Below are 18,423 nucleotides of genomic sequence, written 5' to 3'. Positions count from 1 at the left end.
CTTTAGTATAGACTTTATCAGTGACAGCCTTCACAGTCTGGTGGAATTATTTTTCATGACATTTTAAAGTTTGTGCAGTTTTATTTTAAAGAGCTCCTGCACTCACTGACAAAATTTCTCAAATCAGCACGACGAGCACAAAAATCTACTTCCAAAGCTTTAGTTGTTGTGTCAAGACTATTCAAGATTATTTGCTGAGCGAACTGAGAGCTCTCAAAATAGACATCTCCTTTAAAAAAAGTGTTGAATGTTCCCTTATCTGTTTCAAATAAATACACAAGGATTACACCAATAACAATAGTGTCTGACTGCAATGTATTTTTCAACATCCAATGCTACATAGAGAACAAGCATAGAGAACGAACATATATATTTACGGTATAGAGTATAAACAAAAATATTTGAATGTACTGAAATACACATGTATAATGAGCATAGAAGTGAACAATTTATTTCACAAAATGTACTAAAAGAAAATATCTGAAAACGTTTAATACCTTTAATTGACACAAGGAGGAACTAATGCATCTGTTAACAGACACCAAATGGGCATGGTTATCATTACCAAATATTTGTACATTTTGCGATCACACACTCCCACTTGAGTTGTGGTTCTTTTCAAATTGTAGAAACTGACAATATTAAATAAACTATCAATACTTGAACATAAACGTGGCTCTTGTATGTATCTCTGAATTGTTTATGTGTGACCGATGTCAAGACACTGTTGCCCTCTCTGTACCTCTGCCTCTTTCTATGTTCTGTCTGGAGCACATTCCTGATCAGCTGTCTGAAATAAAGTTATTTGCACAAACTTTGCAGGGCTTCATAATAATCATATGTTCAAAGACTGCATGGAAACTCAAGGGGGGGGGGGGGTCAAATTGGGTCGCCATAGAAACAGTATTACAGCCACCAGAAAACTGAGAGTCTTGGGATTCTGTACTTTCACTGTTCATCAGTTATTAACGTCATCTTGTGCTACTGCCACATGAGTCCACTACAGCAGAAATGCTTGTCAAGTGATGTCTGAGATGTTGAGGATTGGACTCAATGACTTCTGCAGTGATTGAATCGATATCAAAGATATGTGAAAGATATAACATGCACTGCACAGTTATTTTACAATTAATTCGTCAGGACCAGTATATTATATAAATGATCTCACATTTATAGTGACTCAATTTAAACTGTATATATTTCACAATTAGTTTATGAAGATTGACTTCTCTTTTACTCAGAACAACATGGCCATAATAAAATGCATCAGATTGTGTTACATAGCAACTTTGCAGGAACTACTAGCAATATGGACCACACACACACACACACACACACACACACACACACACACACACACACACACACACACACACACACACACACACACACACACACACACACACACACACACACACACAAACATCTCGTTCGGGGGACTTTCCATAGACGTAATGGTTTTAACACTGGACAAACTGCATATTCTCTCCCCTTACACTAATCCTATACCTAAACATATCCAACCACAGAAAACCTTCGGCAAAACTCATTCTGTAGTTTTTTAAAGCATGTTTCCTTATGGAGACCTCAATTTACCCCCACGGAGACCCAAGTCAGTGTGCATTGAGATTAAAGTCCCCACCAGGATAGTTTTTATGTATATATTTGCTGTAGTGTGTCAGTAGAAAAGACATTTTTTTCATATTTTTCTTCATGTAATCCTAGATGAACATTCTGATCTCTTTGTGAAGCACACTAGCTTGTTGTCAGACAATGTTAGATGATGGGTGGGGGTGGGGGGATCTAACACTCTATTGAGTTAGTAGACATACGGGTACAATTATGAAAATTTCATGTCACGAGTATAGTGACCCAAATAATCTCAATTATCAATATTATCATGGCTTTGTTCAAATAAAAGTTTTCTAAAAGAACTACTGCACACACTGAAAACATTTCAACAAGTTTTATTTTGTGTATGGTGTACAGAAAAGGATATATAAAGAGGTAAGATTTAAAACATTAATCTCAAATTTAATATGTCCCCGTAATTATTTATGTGGTAAGTGTACAATGTATATGCAGGTCCTTCTCAAAAAAAATAGCATATGTGATAAAAGTTCATTATTTTCCATAATGTAATGATAAAAATTAAACTTTCATATATTTTAGATTCATTGCACACCAACTGAAATATTTCAGGTCTTTTATTGTTTTAATATTTTTGATTTTGGCATACAGCTCATGGAAACCCAAAATTCCATCTCAAAAAATTAGCATATTTCATCCGACCAATAAAAGAAAAGTGTTTTTAATACAAAAAAAGTCAACCTTCAAATAATTATGTTCAGTTATGAACTCAATACTTGGTCGGGAATCCTTTTGCAGACATGACTGCTTCAATGCGGCGTGGCATGGAGTCAATCAGCCTGTGGCACTGCCGAGGTGTTATGGAGGTCCAGGATGCTTCGATAGCGGCCTTAAGCTCATCCAGAGTGTTGGGTCTTGCATCTCTCAACTTTCTCTTCACAACATCCAACAGATTCTCTATGGGGTTCAGGTCAGGAGAGTTGGCAGGCCAATTGAGCACAGTAATACCATGGTCAGTAAACCATTTACCAGTGGTTTTGGCACTGTGAGCAGGTGCTAGGTCGTTCTGAAAAACGAAATCTTCATCTCCATAAAGCTTTTCAGCAGATGGAAGCATGAAGTGCTCCAAAATCTCCTGATAGCTAGCTGCATTGACCCTGCCCTTGATAACACACAGTGGACCAACACCAGCAGCTGACATGGCACCCCAGACCATGACTGACTGTGGGTACTTGACACTGGACTTCAGGCATTTTGGCATTTCCTTCTCCCCAGTTTTCCTCCAGACTTTGGCACCCTGATTTCTGAATGACATGCACAATTTGCTTTCATCCAAAAAATTGTCAGTGGTCCAATACTTTGGACCACTGAGCAACAGTCCAGTGCTGCTTATCTGTAGCCCAAAAGTGTCTTGACCTGGGGAATGCGGCACCTGTAGCCCATTTCCTGCACACGCCTGTGTACGGTGGCTCTGGATGTTTCTACTCCAGACTCAGTCCACTGCTTCCGCAGGTCCCCCAAGGTCTGGAATCGGTCCTTCTCCACAATCTTCCTCAGGGTCCGGTCACCTCTTCTTGTTGTGCAGCTTTTTTTGCCACACTTTTTCCTTCCCACAGACTTCCCACTGAGGTGCCTTGATACAGCACTCTGGGAATAGCCTATTCGTTCAGAAATGTCTTTCTGTGTCTTACCCTCTCGCTTGAGGTTGTCAATGATGGCCTTCTGGACAGGGTCAGGTGTCTTACCCATGATTGCGGTTTTGAGTAATGAACCAGGCTGGGAGTTTTTAAAAGCCTCAGGAATCTTTTCCAGGTGTTTAGAGTTAATTAGTTCAGATGATTCAGATGATTAGGTTAATAGCTCATTTATAGAACATTTTAAAGATATGCTAATTTTTTTTGATAGGAATTTCTGGTTTTCATGAGCTGTATGCCAAAATCATCAGTATTAAAACAATAAAAGACCTGAAATATTTCAGTTGGTGTGCAATGAATCTAAAATATATGAAAGTTTAATTTTGTATCATTACATTATGGAAAATAATAAACTTTTATCACATATGCAAAAAATTTTTTAGAAGGACCTGTATAGACGGTTTCAACGGTAACAACATAAACAAACGCTACTGCGCATGCGCGCTTTTGTGGCCCAAACTTAACTTCCGGTAGACATCAATAACACCAGAGGATGCGTTATCTTTCTTATGCGTTAGCATCTTTAATTTTGATTGTGCACCATTATCTTAATGTATAGATTTTTTTTTTTGTTTCAGCATGTTTATTATAAATAATCTCCCATTTATGTCTTTAAAATAGAGTGGGAAAACGCCCCACTTAAAGGGTAGGTCACCCAAAACTGAAAATCCTGTCATTCATTACTCACCGTCACGTTGATCCCAGAGTTTCCGCTAGAAAAAAATGGTGCCGGTCAAAGTGACCGGCAGAGGTTTCGTTTTCCAGACATTTTGATGATATGCCGGTCAAAAACTCCTGAAAGCAGTTTATGTAACTTATAAAAAAATGACCTTGTTTATTAGCCGAACTTTCAAATAGACGGAAAAAAACATGAACGTCCGATTGGCGTCAATCAACCAATTTTTTTTTTACTTATAGGCGTAATTTGCGGGTGGGACAGGTGGGACATGTCCCTACCACTTTTTTAAAACATCTTGCTTCACGGATTAACCTAACTAATACAAACAATGCAGTTCAATGCAGCAAACGCGGCTCATGCAGTCTTCACACAGACGAGCGCTTTAATCTAACGCTTAACGCCGTTGCAGAGACTTTCTGTTTGTTCCGGTCAGATCGCGAAACAAAACGCACAAAAACTGTTCCTGCTCTTGATGTACAACCACTGATGGTATTCGGTTTTGATGAGAGAAAAAATAGACCACGAGGGCAGATTAGAAACAAGAACTTCTGACAAGTTTAACAGACTAGACCAGTGATTAAGCAAAGTGTGCAAATCTATTTGCCTTTATTCACGTGAAAAATCTTTAGATGCAATAATTAAACGCAATTAATAAATTTAATTATAAACTCAGTATGTCTCATTTAGTTGGTAACATTTAAATTGGCCACAGTGTGAAATGACAAAATCATATAATAGAATATAACAGTATACTGATAACTACAAGCAGGTAAGCACTACAAGATGTTTTTGAAATCATTAGAGAAAACGACAAAATTACTTATTCACAAAATTACGTGTGTGAATAAGTGCTGTTTAAAATGTGCTTGCACCCGATCATATTCAGTAGAAGGTAAAAAAAAAAAAAAAAAAAATTCCCTTAAACTTTAACATCCCGCTCATGCCCATCGCCGTGATCATCTGTATAACGCTGGTTGTTTACCGTGAGTTCTGAACACTGCACCATGTGCTTATTTAAATCTTTTCATTTCTACACATTAGGCTACATATTCCTCATGTCTGAGGCAAGCCTGCCGAGTTTCAGTTTATTTGAGACGCGCTTCAGTTCATGATGAAAGCGATGGCTTCCGCGACCTAGTCTACTTATTTATTTCTTATTAATTAAATACATGCAATTAACCGAAGAACCCTTTATTAAAATTAAGAGACAATTTGTACAAAACAAAAGAAAGGCTTTTTACAAAACAAAACTTAATATTAAACTAAATATAACCACCAAAATCATTTCTGACCCACTCGCATCTTTGCACTTATAGCCTATCATAATCAGATGAAATCTAAAAATAATATTATAATATTTAAACATAAATATGAAGAAAAAAAAACATTGTTTAATGGCTACAACAAGTATAGTAAGCTACAGATTTATGTCATGTCTGAGCTGGATTTGAACGAACATCATTTTACCGGTGGGTTCACAGTAGCCTATATAAAGGCATGCGCACTCGCCTTTCAATTATGCAATGCGTCGGCATAACATGTTTCTTTGTTTCATAATATAAGAATAATGTTGGGAAACTTGTGTCATGTGCTCTCTGCTTGATTTTTAATATTTATATCATGTTAACCAAGAATAGTACTTTAAAATGTATTTCTACTGAGTAGTGCGCCATACAAACAGACACAGACCGGAAGTTAACTTCGGGCCAGGCGCTTAACCGTAGCAACGCGCGTGCGTTCGATGAAACCGTCTATATAAAGCTCAAATTGACAACTTGTAAGGATTTATTGATAAAAAATAATGCACTCCCAAGGTGGTAATGTGGTCACAACGCGAAGCTGTTGTGCCTTAGTTGTCCATTTTTCAATATATATATATATATATATATATATATATATATATATATATATATATATATATATATATATATATATATATATATATATTAGAGCTGCATGACAACGATGTGCCTGTGTTTATGAACCTTTGACAAAATTATAACAGAACAAATCTGTGTTTGTACTCCCACTGAGCCAGAGAGCAGATATCATATATAGCCTATGTATGACACAGCGTCGCAAACATTATTTTTAACTATACGGTATTTTTAATTCTGTGTTATAAATATTTATAATGTCACAGAATAATTGGAATAAAAGTTTATATGTATCAATTGCATCTTGCGCCACCAGGTGGCGACAAGTAACTATATAAAAAAGTATTTGTCATTGAATCATTCATTCAAGTAGTTATTAAAGATTGACTAGTTAAACCTAGGTCTCAGACACAAGTTAGGGTTAGGGTTCATAGCTAGTTATATTTCTTAATTATGCTAATATCGTTCAGATGGCCTGTCTCAGTCCTAAATTTGCTATTACTTGCTACTACTTGTTTGTCCTGCATTAATTTCTGCATAGTTACCTATTAGTGATGGACCGTTATTCTAAAGTGTTACCCAAACGACTACTACTTTTAAAAATATTTATATTATTTTTGTATTATGTATCTGTGTACTGTACATTCGTACCAGTTACGAGAGAGAGAGAGATTGTGAGAGAGAGAGAGAGAGAGAGAGAGAGAGAGAGAGAGAGATTGTGAGAGAGAGATTGTGAGAGATAGAGAGAGATTGTGAGAGAGAGAGAGAGACTTCTAAATTAAACACGGAGTTAGTGTTCAGATGTAGATTTTGGCACTGTTTATGCCAACTGTTTAATATGAGCCAAAGTACCAACAAGTCTTCCAGCCTTGGAGGAAGATAACGAGATGGAAAAAAGTAATGTATTTGAGACTTTCTTTGGGTTGTTGACAAAATGGCAATGAAAAGCACTAATGTGGTCTGTTAACATGTAGGCAGTATCATTAAGCTGGCATGCTATTAGTCACCAGCACAGTTTAGATTGAAAAATCATAGTGCTGGCCAATCTCCAAACATTCAACTGTACTATTTTATGTTTGATAATATCCTAACATAAAAGTTATTCTAAATCAATAGAATATAATTTATGAAAACTGACAACCACCAAAATTAGCTTTATAGGGGGTTCAAAAGCCAAATACAGTTTGTTCCAGAACGCATATGAGTGCTTTACTTTTTCTTTATTTTTTCACCAAGAATATTTACTGGTAAGCTCTGAAATTGAGCATTAGCTTAAACAAAAAATTAAGGTAAAAAAGTAGCACACTGAGAGCTTAATGGACCTAATAAGCATCAATCAAATGAATATGAAAACCAGATATACTGTAGGACATATTGAGTTCAAGACATGAGCGTGAACTATGGATCCCTGTTAAATATTATAGTGATTTTCATTCTAAGAGATACACACTGACACCAGACTGGATTTAACAACTTCCCCAAGCAGCATGTCTACAATTACACTTCATTGGTGATCAATAGAACACAATCAATCATGTGCACTTCAAGGCCAGAGAGACCCAATGTCTCCAATTTTAGTAACTCGTCTTAACAGGATGTGGTAGACTTTCTAAATGAATAAATATAATGCCCCTTGTTCTAGTGCATGCAGCTTAGGGCTGGAATACACTACACAGCTTCTAAAATCAGAACAGATTTGAAAACCCTATACATGATCCTCAACAAGTTCTTACTCCCAACTCGTCACATATTGGCGCTCGGTCAGGACCCTTCAGCATCACTTTTTAACGCACAGGGTACCCCTTTAGCGCCATTTTATGATGTGCAGGGTACTATTAATTTCAGTTATTTACCCAATGCATCAGATCAAGACATATTTAATTTGAATTATGTAAAAGTAGACATGATTTTATTAATATTTATAGGCTACTTTTTATATGTTGGAGCAACTAACCCCACTCTTTCCCTAAACCTACCCACTTCTAAACAATATTAAAAAACATTATATAAGTATTAACTCTTGTTACATTCCAAGTCTACTAAAGTCATATAATATCTTCATCTAAAGAACAGAGTTAATGTTAATGTTTTAATCACTGCAATGATGATCCCGCCGCTCCGTGAACGCACGCACGCACTTAGCCATATCTCATTCAAAAGATACACCATGACTCTTTAGCATAAAGCAATCCCTTACGAGACACACAAGAGCCAATGACATTTTACAAACAAAGCAGACATAATGACGCAATTGGTCACGAGTCATACGACAGCCAATGTAATTTCACTATGAAATCTGACGTAACGTTTCTTCAGGCTGGAATTTTTAAAGGTGCACTGTGCAACTTTCCGTCCACTGGAGGGCGCCTATTCAAAACAAATGCGTAGTTTGATGATGCAAAGTGTGAGCGCAGCATCTTGGGAGATGTGGTCTTCTCATCACAGCCGGTGGAAAATAGGACTCAGGCAGAAATCACGTTCATGCATGCGGTTATTAACATTACTGTAGTCTAAAGCAGAGCAGGACAGAGTGTTGTAAACCTGAGCACAGCTGCTGGAGCGATTGTTAAACAAATACCCGCCTCGCCGGGACTTTTATTATGAAGGGATGGGACACAGTCACCGGTCGCCTGCACTGATCCGCTCTTCCGGTTATGATTTTGAGGTAATGGACCTCTGTTTATCATATTAGATACATTTAAGTGTGTTTAAAGCGATGTTATGACTTTACTCCGTGCGTTCACTTGTTCACACTGCTAAGAGTAAAGCGCTCCTGCCAAATAAAAGCCGAAACCGAGGGTAGCGCAGATATGACGCAATTGACAGGCGACTCCCTCAAACGCTATTACGCAATTTACAAATAGTTGGAAACATCTGGGATATTGTAAGAACTCAACTGAACAAAATATATAACACTGGCCTAGTGGTTTTTGGATATTTTACTGCAAAAATACTACATAGTGCACCTTTAAATGTGTTCAAAATCATAAACCAATATATGATCATCATGACGATAACATTCCCATGCCCAATGCGTCTGTGTATGACGCCAAAGGTTTCTCATTTAAATCAATGGAGCACCCTGTGCATTTAAAAGTGATGCCAAAGGGTCCTGACCAAGCGTCAATATGTGATGAGTTCGGTGTGAGAACTTTGTTAATGGGTACATAGAAAAACTGAGAATTTATAGACTAAACAACTTTTAAGACCAGACTTTTAAGTCGTTCTGAAATGCAGAAACATTTGCTTGGTTTCTTAGAGTGACGCATGGAAAATGAAAACAACATGTTCTAAAATTGCCTAAAAATATCCATGTCTGATATCCTATAGACCGTGTAAACCCAGCCTGATCTGCCAGTGATTTGATTTTTGCCCATCAACTCAGTCTGGAAACCTTTTCATTCATTTCTACTGTTTCTGTTTCACTTTTGCGGGAAACAATCACAGACTGGCTTATCCACCTGGCTCGCTATTGTCGGGTTTAAGACGATGGGTCGTTGCCCGTGGATTGTGCTTCTTGTGGTCTGATTGGTTGAAGGACTATCCAATTGCATACTGAGTCATTTGTATAATGCCAGTTGAACACACCTCGTGTGCAGTAGAAAATACAGAGCAGGCTCCCCAGACCAATGTTCAATCTTAAATTGAGCTTGGTCTGGTGATAGCCAGACAAACCTTCCTATGGATGGAATGAAAATCTGGAGCTAAAAAGTCGACTGCCAAAATCTGCATACTGACTTTCAGCAACTAGCGTTGACTCATCAAGACTGTAAATCAGTGAAAAACCAAGACAAAAGTTGTGTAGTGTATTCCAGCCTTTAACTCCCACAGGTCTTTTAAATGTAAAATCAAAATGCAACAGACAATGCGTGATTAAAATAGCAGACAGGGTAACTTACCAGTCGTTTCAACAATGCCCTCCAAAATCACAACAATTTCAAACTGTTCCGTCTGCATGGATCGCTGCGAGAGCTCATAGAACGGACTCTTCATGTCGATCACATGACAGATTGTGAGTGGTGACACGAGAAAGAGTTGGTCCGCTCCGGTGCTGAAGCCAACATCCAGCTCCAGCTGATCCAGGGGGAGGAACTCACCCTCGGGCGTCTGTCGGGACTGCAGGAGCGAGAAGAGGGGAGATGGGGCGTAAACATCGCTTTACAAACTGTACGGTGAAGTGAGCTGTGAGGATAGACAGTCAGTCATCAAAGGAGAGACAGGTAGGAAATCAAATTAGAGCTCAAAGTTTACAATAAAAGAGCTAATGTTATTTCTGTATACCAATCACTAGGTTTCCTTGGTAACACTTTACAATAAGATTGAATTAGTTAATATTAATTAATGCATTACTTAACATGAACTAACCATGAACAACACCTCTTTTCCGCAAGAGTTAATCTCAACTCTCACATATATTAATGCATCTATTCACATTAACAGTGCAATTAGTTAATGCATTAGTTAACATGAACTATCCATGAACATCACCTCTTTTCAGCATAAGTTCATCTTGAATCACACATATATTAATGCATCTATTCACATAAACAGTGCAATTAGTTAACATCAGTTAATGCATTACTTAACATGAACTAATCATGAACAATGCCAGTAGCTTTACTATTTTGGTATGGTTATTTTACTCTACATATTTACATTAGTTTATGTAGCAGTTGACACACTACATAAGAACATTTATAACTCACCATCTGACTCTAAAGGTAATGATTTTGTGTACCTTATCAACATGATTTATTAAGCCATTGATTTGGGGCTGTTGGTAAACAATTCTACAGTGGAAACCAAATTAACATCATCAGATAGGTTGTTCAGGTTTTATATGCATTTTGTGACCCTTATTTTAAAATCTACCAATTTAACTAATACAACCTTATTGTAAAGTGTTACCGGGTGGCTATTACTTTTTGAATACAAGATTCCAAAGAGAAACTATGCAGTGTTGTCTTCTTGCTGTTTAGATTTTGGCCTGCATACTTCAATATAGGTCTGCATGCTATCAAGGCAGCCATAGACAAGGCAGTCATAGACCGGGACTGAAAACATATTTCACGATGACTGGCATCTTTAAAATTAAAATAAATAAAAAAATCGCTCTCTCCTTTTTTTATTAAATGAGAGGATGTCAAGAATCACATCACAAGCATTGGCTGAGTCTGTAGATGAACAACAGAGGGCAGAGTAACACTTTGCTATCACAGTGCTTGTCATATCACACATATTTCAGGTATATATGTATAAGGAACACGTGTTTTTAAAGTGTTTTTAAATACAGTAAAAAAAAAACTGTTGCAAATACAGTAAAAACAGATACATTGTAAAATATTACCACAATTTAAATATGATCCTTTATTATGCAGATTTATGAAGAAGAAACATTTCTTATTATTATCAATTTTGAAAACATTGGGAGGGGTGTGTGTTGTGCTGCTTAAAACGATTTAATGAATATAAAGTTCAAAAGAACAGCATTTATTTGACGCTAATTTGTGTTTTAACATTACAAACCTATTTCTAAACTGCCACTTTTGATTAATTGAATATGTCCCTGGCTGAATAAAAGTATTAATTTCTTTATAAAAATAAATAAATAAATAAAACATATTTACCCTAATCTTTTAAACAGTACTGCATCACAGTTTCCACAACAACAACAAAAATATTAAGCAGCAAAAACTCTTTTAATCATTAATGATAATGTATCTTGAGCAATAAATCTCCATGATTTCTGAAGGATCATGTGACTCTGAAGACTGAAGTAATGATGCTAAAATATTTAGCATTGCCATTAATAAATGACATTTTAAATTATGTTAAAATAGAAAAGTTATTTTAAATTCAAATTGTAAAACTATTTCTCAATATTTCAGTTTCTTACTGTATTTTTGATCAAATAATTGCAGCCTTGCTGAACATAAGATACTTTTTTGGAACATTACAAAATCGCTTTCATCCCAAACATTTAACTGGTAGTGTACTTGTTTTGAAATATACAGTATGCCTAAAGAAATTATTTATACATTTTAAACATACTAATATCAATAAATATTGAATGCAGTCGTTTTCTGTGCAGTGTCCATGTTAGACCTATTAGACAATATTTGCAAAAACACAAAAAGTATCTTTGCAAGCAGCTTCACAACATTAGTTGACAATTTACTGTAGGTACAATCTGTTAATGTAAATTACGCACATGCCGAATTACAAAAGGCCGGCTCTTACCTTGAGTAATTTGCACCGGATCTGTGCTGAAACCATGTGACTGTTGCGCAGATTTCCCACCCTGAACATCAGCGTGAGTTTGCCGTCACGCATGGAGATGACTGCATTTTCACTAAACATCAGAGTCTCTGCCCTCTTCTTGGGTTGAGACATCTTAATAAACATACAGCCTATTAAAAAGGCATCCACTATGGAGCCCAGGATAGACTGAAATAGGAAGAGAATGATTCCTTCTGGACATTTATCAGTGATGTATCTGTGGCCATATCCTATAGTGGCCTCTGTCTCAATGAAGAAGAGGAAAGCAGAGGGAAAGTTATAGACGTTGGCCACGCATGGCGTGTACTTCTCATCGTGGACTCGGTACAGGTCACCTCTGATGTATGCAATGACCCACCACATTGAAGCCATGAATAACCAGGCCACTGTGTATGTGAGGATGAAGATGAAGAGGTTCCATCGCCATTTGAGGTCTACTAAAGTTGTGAATAAGTCTGAGAGATATCTACTGGTCTCTCCACCCAGGTTTCCGTGCTGGACGTTACATCGTCCATTCTTGTCTACGAATCGCTGCCGTTTCCTCTTCTTTTCCTTCTGATGGCTGGAGGATGTGGTGGTCACTACCTGATAATCGCTTCCAAATTTCTTACGAAGTGCAGACATTTTATCCTGCAGAGACAGCAGTAAAACGAACTTGACTTCCTGATATTTTAGCAGTGTATTAGACCTGTCATGACCTTTTCAGTGGATAAAGATGTTATAAGTAAAAACAAGACCATATAAATAGAAGAGACCAAAGCTAGTCATCACATAAAGAAGTTGTCACAAGGTCTTTATCTCTTAAGCTTTTGAGTCAGAATTAAAACAATAAGAAATGTCAATTTTAACTCAAAGGCTATTTCAGGTCAGGGCAAGTTTTTGCATTTGTTTAATAGTAAATGTATTCAGTTGATTTATTACAATTTCACCAACAACATGGTTTAGGTGTCAGTTTATATAAAGATGTCCATAGTGTAATTACACAAATAAGCACTAAGTAATATGTAAAGTACGTACATGTGACTTGTAACAAGTACACAAAAAAAAAAAAGTGTTACAATTTTATATATTTTTAAAATTGTACATTTTTTCTCCCCTGGTTGGCTGTTTCGTTAATAGTTTTGCGCCATAATTCTTTAATTTTTTAAAGAATTCTTTAATTCAGACTTTAATTGTTTGGCTGTAAAACCACTAAATAGCCTGTGATAGTGTAAATACATGTTATGGAAGATGGTGTTTGTACTTTAAATATAAGAAAGGTAAAGTATTAATGGACAGTAGATTCCATAATAATACATTAAACTCACTATAGCTTTTTGTAATCATAAATTATAAACAATGACTTTCAAAACATACCCTAAAAAATAGTCCGTGGAAATTGTGAAGATAGTCCCGATCTAATGAAAATGTGAAGAATAAGAAGAGAATAGTCTTACCTATATTTCACCATACAGTGATTTCTCCTCTCTTCTCATTTCCTGCGTATCATCTCAGACTAAAGCGCAATTCAAAGAAAAACATTCAACGAGGGAAATAAATGTTCCCTTGTTGGGGATACAAGCGGGAAAGTCTCCACAGGCGCTGTCCAACGGCTCGGGTCCTGATACACTCAGTCTGTCTCTACTCATCTGTTCATTGAGTTTCACAAACCGAAGCTCAGAGTTGTGGATGGTTTTCGTCCGTCCGATCACAGATTAGCGCATCCGTCTGTCCAGCGATTTGCGCAACAATTGATGGATACAAAAACTAGTCTAGATGCGTTTCAACATCTGGCTGAATGTTCTTCACCTCTGTTTGTTCACCAGTACAACATGAAACTTGATCAGATTATGTTGCTCAGAGCCTGTGTGGTGAAACCAAACTGATGGTTTTGAATTCATCCGGACGCGCCTCGGAAAGACAGATTTACACTGTTTTGCTCCCAAACCCAAAGGTATGTTTTTCCTGTGTAATCGAGCTCGTTGCAAGAGGATGTTAAAAACGCCAAATGGTTGCAGGGGCGGCCAGTTCGTGAGAGGGAGTGTGAGGCTGCTTCTTTGTCTCTTCTGTTCTCTTGTGCACTGAGCATTTCTCTCGCAGCGCCTGAAGCTCCTCGCAGGATACTGAGATGCGTGTTATTCAGCAGGGGTGGGCGGAACTTCACAATCACAATTCGCGTTTATTGGCCAAGGAAGTTATGCTTACAAGGAATTTGACTTTAGTTATTTATGATATTGCAAACAACCATTATACCATATTCAGTAATACACAGAAAATACAGTGCAACTGGCCTAAACTATAAGCTACGGGATGTGTAATGGTGTAAAGCATTAGTCACCAACCTTTTTAAGCGCAAGATCACTGACCTCGCCCTCAATGAAATACGAGATCTACCTATCGGAAGAGTTGAGAGAACAGAACAGCACATATTGTACTTCTTACTTGAGGCCTTTATCTCGTTATCTCGTTGCTATAGCAATGCTAAATAAATAAAGACAGAAATAAAGAAAACATATTTATGCTATTTGTTTTTTAATTACAGAGGCTGTGTGGCAACTGTCAAATTGATGCAACCAAGAGAACTCTAACACTTGCAGTTAGCAGATTTAATTAAGTGGCACTTTTCTCACTGCGAGTGTTACAGTTTTCTTGGTTGCAAATAAATCACACAAGGAGTATATAATATAGACTTGGATTCTCATTGACTTGGACAAAGTTTTAAAAAAAACTCTGTATTTGTAGCTCGTCTAATGCTGAAAGAGGGAGCGATTACAGCGATTAAAGGGTTAGTTCACCCAAAAATGAAAATTATTTCATTAATTACTCACCCTCATGTCGTTGGACACCCGTAACATCTTCGTTCATCTTCAGAACAAATTAACATATGTTTTTTGAAAGCTGATGGCTGAGAAAGGCTTCAAAAAGGCCTCCATTGGCATTCAGCACATCTCCACTGACCCACTCACCAGACCCATAAAAGGCACTAAAGACTTCGTTACAAAGTCCATCTCAGTACAGTTGCTGTACAATAATTTTACAATGCGACGAAAAAAGTTATTGTGCGCACAAAAATCAAAATAACGACTTTATCCACTAAGTTATTGACGTGAACTCGACGCATGCGCGAGAATATGACGCAGCTCCACCGTCCAATACATGACCCGCAAGAGGAAGAGCGCCGCTATCGCGTGAGTTCCAGGTGAGTTCACGTCCGAGACCTACAAGGAAGACAATATCTTGGCGGATAAAGTCATTATTTAGATTTTTTACACAAAACTATTCTCGTCACTTCGTAAAATTATTGTACAGCCACTGGAGAGAGATGGACTTTGTAACGAAGTCTTTAGTGCCTTTTACGGGTCTTGTGAGTGGGTCAGTGGAAATGTACTGAATGCCAATGGAGGCCTTTCTGAAGCCTTTCTCAGCCATCAGCTTTCACAAAAATATCTTTATTTGTGTTCCGAAGATGAACGAAGGTGATACGGGTGTCCAACGGCATGAGGGTGAGTAAGTAATGAAATAATAACTCAATGGTTTATTTAGGATAATGGTATTTTTCTCTACGATTAAAGATGTCAGAGCTTTCAGACATTCTCAACAGAATAGCTGCATGCGCTCTCCACCCACACAATATTTTCTTTCTTTCCCGGAATGATTCGGTACAGCCTATCTTTAGTTTATAAATATAATAAAACTCAAGACTTTTTTGGAAATATGGAGGATGCAATACTACTCTATATGTACTCAAGACTGACATGAGATTGACTGAAAGTAAATTAGATTGTTGTCTTTCCCCCCTTTTATATTAACAAGTTAACATCAATGAAACAATTTCATTGGATAAAAGGTACTTTAAAGTGGAAAAGGTCCTCCAGATTATAAAAAATATATTTTATGTTTAGATAAGTGAGTTAATGAAATACATAGCACATTAGATGATTGAGTCTTTATGTCCATTATACCAGTGCAGCAACGGTACAGAATAAATGAAAGCTACACATACATGGGGTATTCCAAATGCAACTGAACACCAGGGAGATGTTTATCCTTTTTGCATACAGCATAATCTTAAACAAATTATGGTTACTGGTTACACAACAAATCAAACACACTAATGTTCAAAACCACAGTAGAGATAAAACATGATTTATCTTATAGTCTGTTGTCAAATTGCTATAATCTTTCTTTTATCAAGATCAAACATGTTGTGTGTGTGTGTATGTGTGTATTTATAGATTGTGTGGATGTCAAATGTAATTTACCCATCAAAGGAGAGCGATGACCAGCCACCTGCCTGACATATTGCTGTAGTCTACCTGCCTAATTTGATTTGTGTTGACAGTCTGATTTACTGAGGCCTTGGGTGGATGTAGATTTAGGTTGAAGAATCTCAACACTTTCTGTAAACAGAAAAGCTCTTTGGATTACACCTAAGTAAGGCAGTCCTCTGAAATTATATTTTCTATAAGAGTCATTTGCACGTCTCCTCTGAAATGTGCATATTATTGTACATACATCATCCTGATTTATCAAGGCATTAAAATCATATTTACACTTTAAAGTTTTATTTTTTATTTGTGTGTGTGGGGGGGGGGGGGGCATGTTTTTGTGAAATATGAGGACACGTGTATAATGACATGGGTATGACATAGGTATTACAAGGAGAGGGTGAAATATGAGGACACTGGCCATGTCCCCACTTTTCAAAAGGCTTATAAATCATACAGGATGAGGTTTTTTTGAGAAAGTAAAAATTCAGAATGTTTCCTGTGATGGGTAGGTTTAGGGGCAGGGGCAGTGTAGGGGATAGAAAATATGGTTTGTACAGTATAAAAACCATTACGCCTATGGAATGTCCCCACATTTCACAAAAAAAATTGTGTGTGTGTGTGTGTGTGTGTGTGTGTAAGTATAGACCTTGTGTCACAAATCAAGAAAAATGTTCCATTCCACTACACCTGGAAAAATGAACAGCAACTCCTCCCATCATTTACTTATATCCCATATTTAGCGACTTCAGCACAGCATTCCGGGAAGGCAGCGCTGCATTTGAACCAATTTGAACGCAGAAATGACGGGAAGCTTCACAACATCGCTTCAGTCGCGTCGCAAAGTGAATTTCCACGCCACTGCTGTCACAGAACTTCACCAAATCATACCAAAGAAGTGTGTTTTTGACGGAGCGGTCCCAGCGATAAAGGTTCGGTCCTGCTTTGGAAGCAGCCGGTGAGTAAAACTGCTTCAAATGTCTCTGCTTTTGGCTACCGTCGCATGAGTAAACATCAGTAAATGACACGATCGCGTGCTTCGTCATTCAAATGCGCTAATGGTTACTCCATTGCTTTTCTATATATAACGTTACACTAGTCTGACGTGCAAAACCGTTTTGCTTGCTACTGCTAAGGTTTAGCCGCATACAATAGTCCATAAACCGAATCATGTCCTCATAAACTGCGAGTAAACACACACAAATGTTGACAGGCCACTAAATACAGTACATACCACAGAGACGGACGTCCTGCTGTTGCTGTTTCTCCTGTTCAATTTATTTCAGCCTCAGATTTGATTCTGGATCATATATCTATTAGCTGAGATCGATAGCCATGGGTTTCTCCACGCTTGAGGACGTCACCGCTTTGTTCGCACTCGTCATTCTTTAGCTCCATCCACACGATACGCCCCCAGGCGCTCGTTTTTTTTTCCGGAAAGACTCGGTACAGCCTATATTTAATTTATAAATATAATAAAACGAAAGACTTTTCAGAGATATGAAGGATGCAATTATAGGTACTCAAGATTGACATGAGATTGACTGAAACTGAGTGTTTTACCCCCCCCTTTAAAGCAAGACACAATAACTGAATTTAAAGCAGAAGCTACTGAAAGTAGTAATAACACTTTATTTTACAGTCCTTTTCCGCCTGTTCATCCCATGTACTTAATATAGCAATTACAACAACTAGGTAATAACTAGGTAACAACCCTAAACCTACTCCTAAACCCATGTAGTTACATTATATTATTAGTACTTTTTAGGGTTTGGTCACTGTAAACACACATACTGTAGAATAAAGTGTAATATTAATAACACTGTACAATATGAGTGGTGTCTTTACATCAAAGAGCTCACACAGATAAAGTCTGATTTCTGATTGACTGAAAACTATTTCCTCGTTTAGGTTTTCTTCAGATTCCAAAGCAATCTGTGGTGGTGGTGCTGAGGGGTGGTTGTTTCATGTCAGGGCTGGGGTGGGGTGTATTAACGTTTTATTTTCACATTTAAAGAAATCTAGTATTTGACCATGTATAACATCTATTTTGTAGG

The 18,423-nt window shown here is 37.3% G+C and overlaps 1 protein-coding gene across 1 annotated transcript in view; it reads right to left on the bottom strand.

The window, feature by feature from the left end:
• Positions 1-14,348, bottom strand: part of kcnj3a (potassium inwardly rectifying channel subfamily J member 3a) — a 78,519-nt gene extending 64,171 nt beyond the window's left edge. The window contains exons 1-3 of the mRNA XM_067443275.1: positions 13,556-14,348; positions 12,081-12,749; positions 9,740-9,956 (exon numbers count right to left, since the gene is read on the bottom strand). Of these exons, the coding sequence (XP_067299376.1) occupies positions 9,740-9,956; positions 12,081-12,743 (880 nt within the window). The 5' untranslated portion in view covers positions 12,744-12,749; positions 13,556-14,348. The remainder of the gene's footprint in view (positions 1-9,739; positions 9,957-12,080; positions 12,750-13,555) is intronic.
• Positions 14,349-18,423: the final 4,075 nt, after the last annotated feature.

This window comes from Pseudorasbora parva, chromosome 5 (genome assembly GCF_024679245.1).
Source record: "Pseudorasbora parva isolate DD20220531a chromosome 5, ASM2467924v1, whole genome shotgun sequence".
NCBI classification, from domain to species: Eukaryota; Metazoa; Chordata; class Actinopteri; order Cypriniformes; family Gobionidae; genus Pseudorasbora; species Pseudorasbora parva.
The sequence above is the reverse complement of the archived record's forward strand: the minus strand, read 5'-3'. Positions and strand labels throughout refer to the sequence as shown.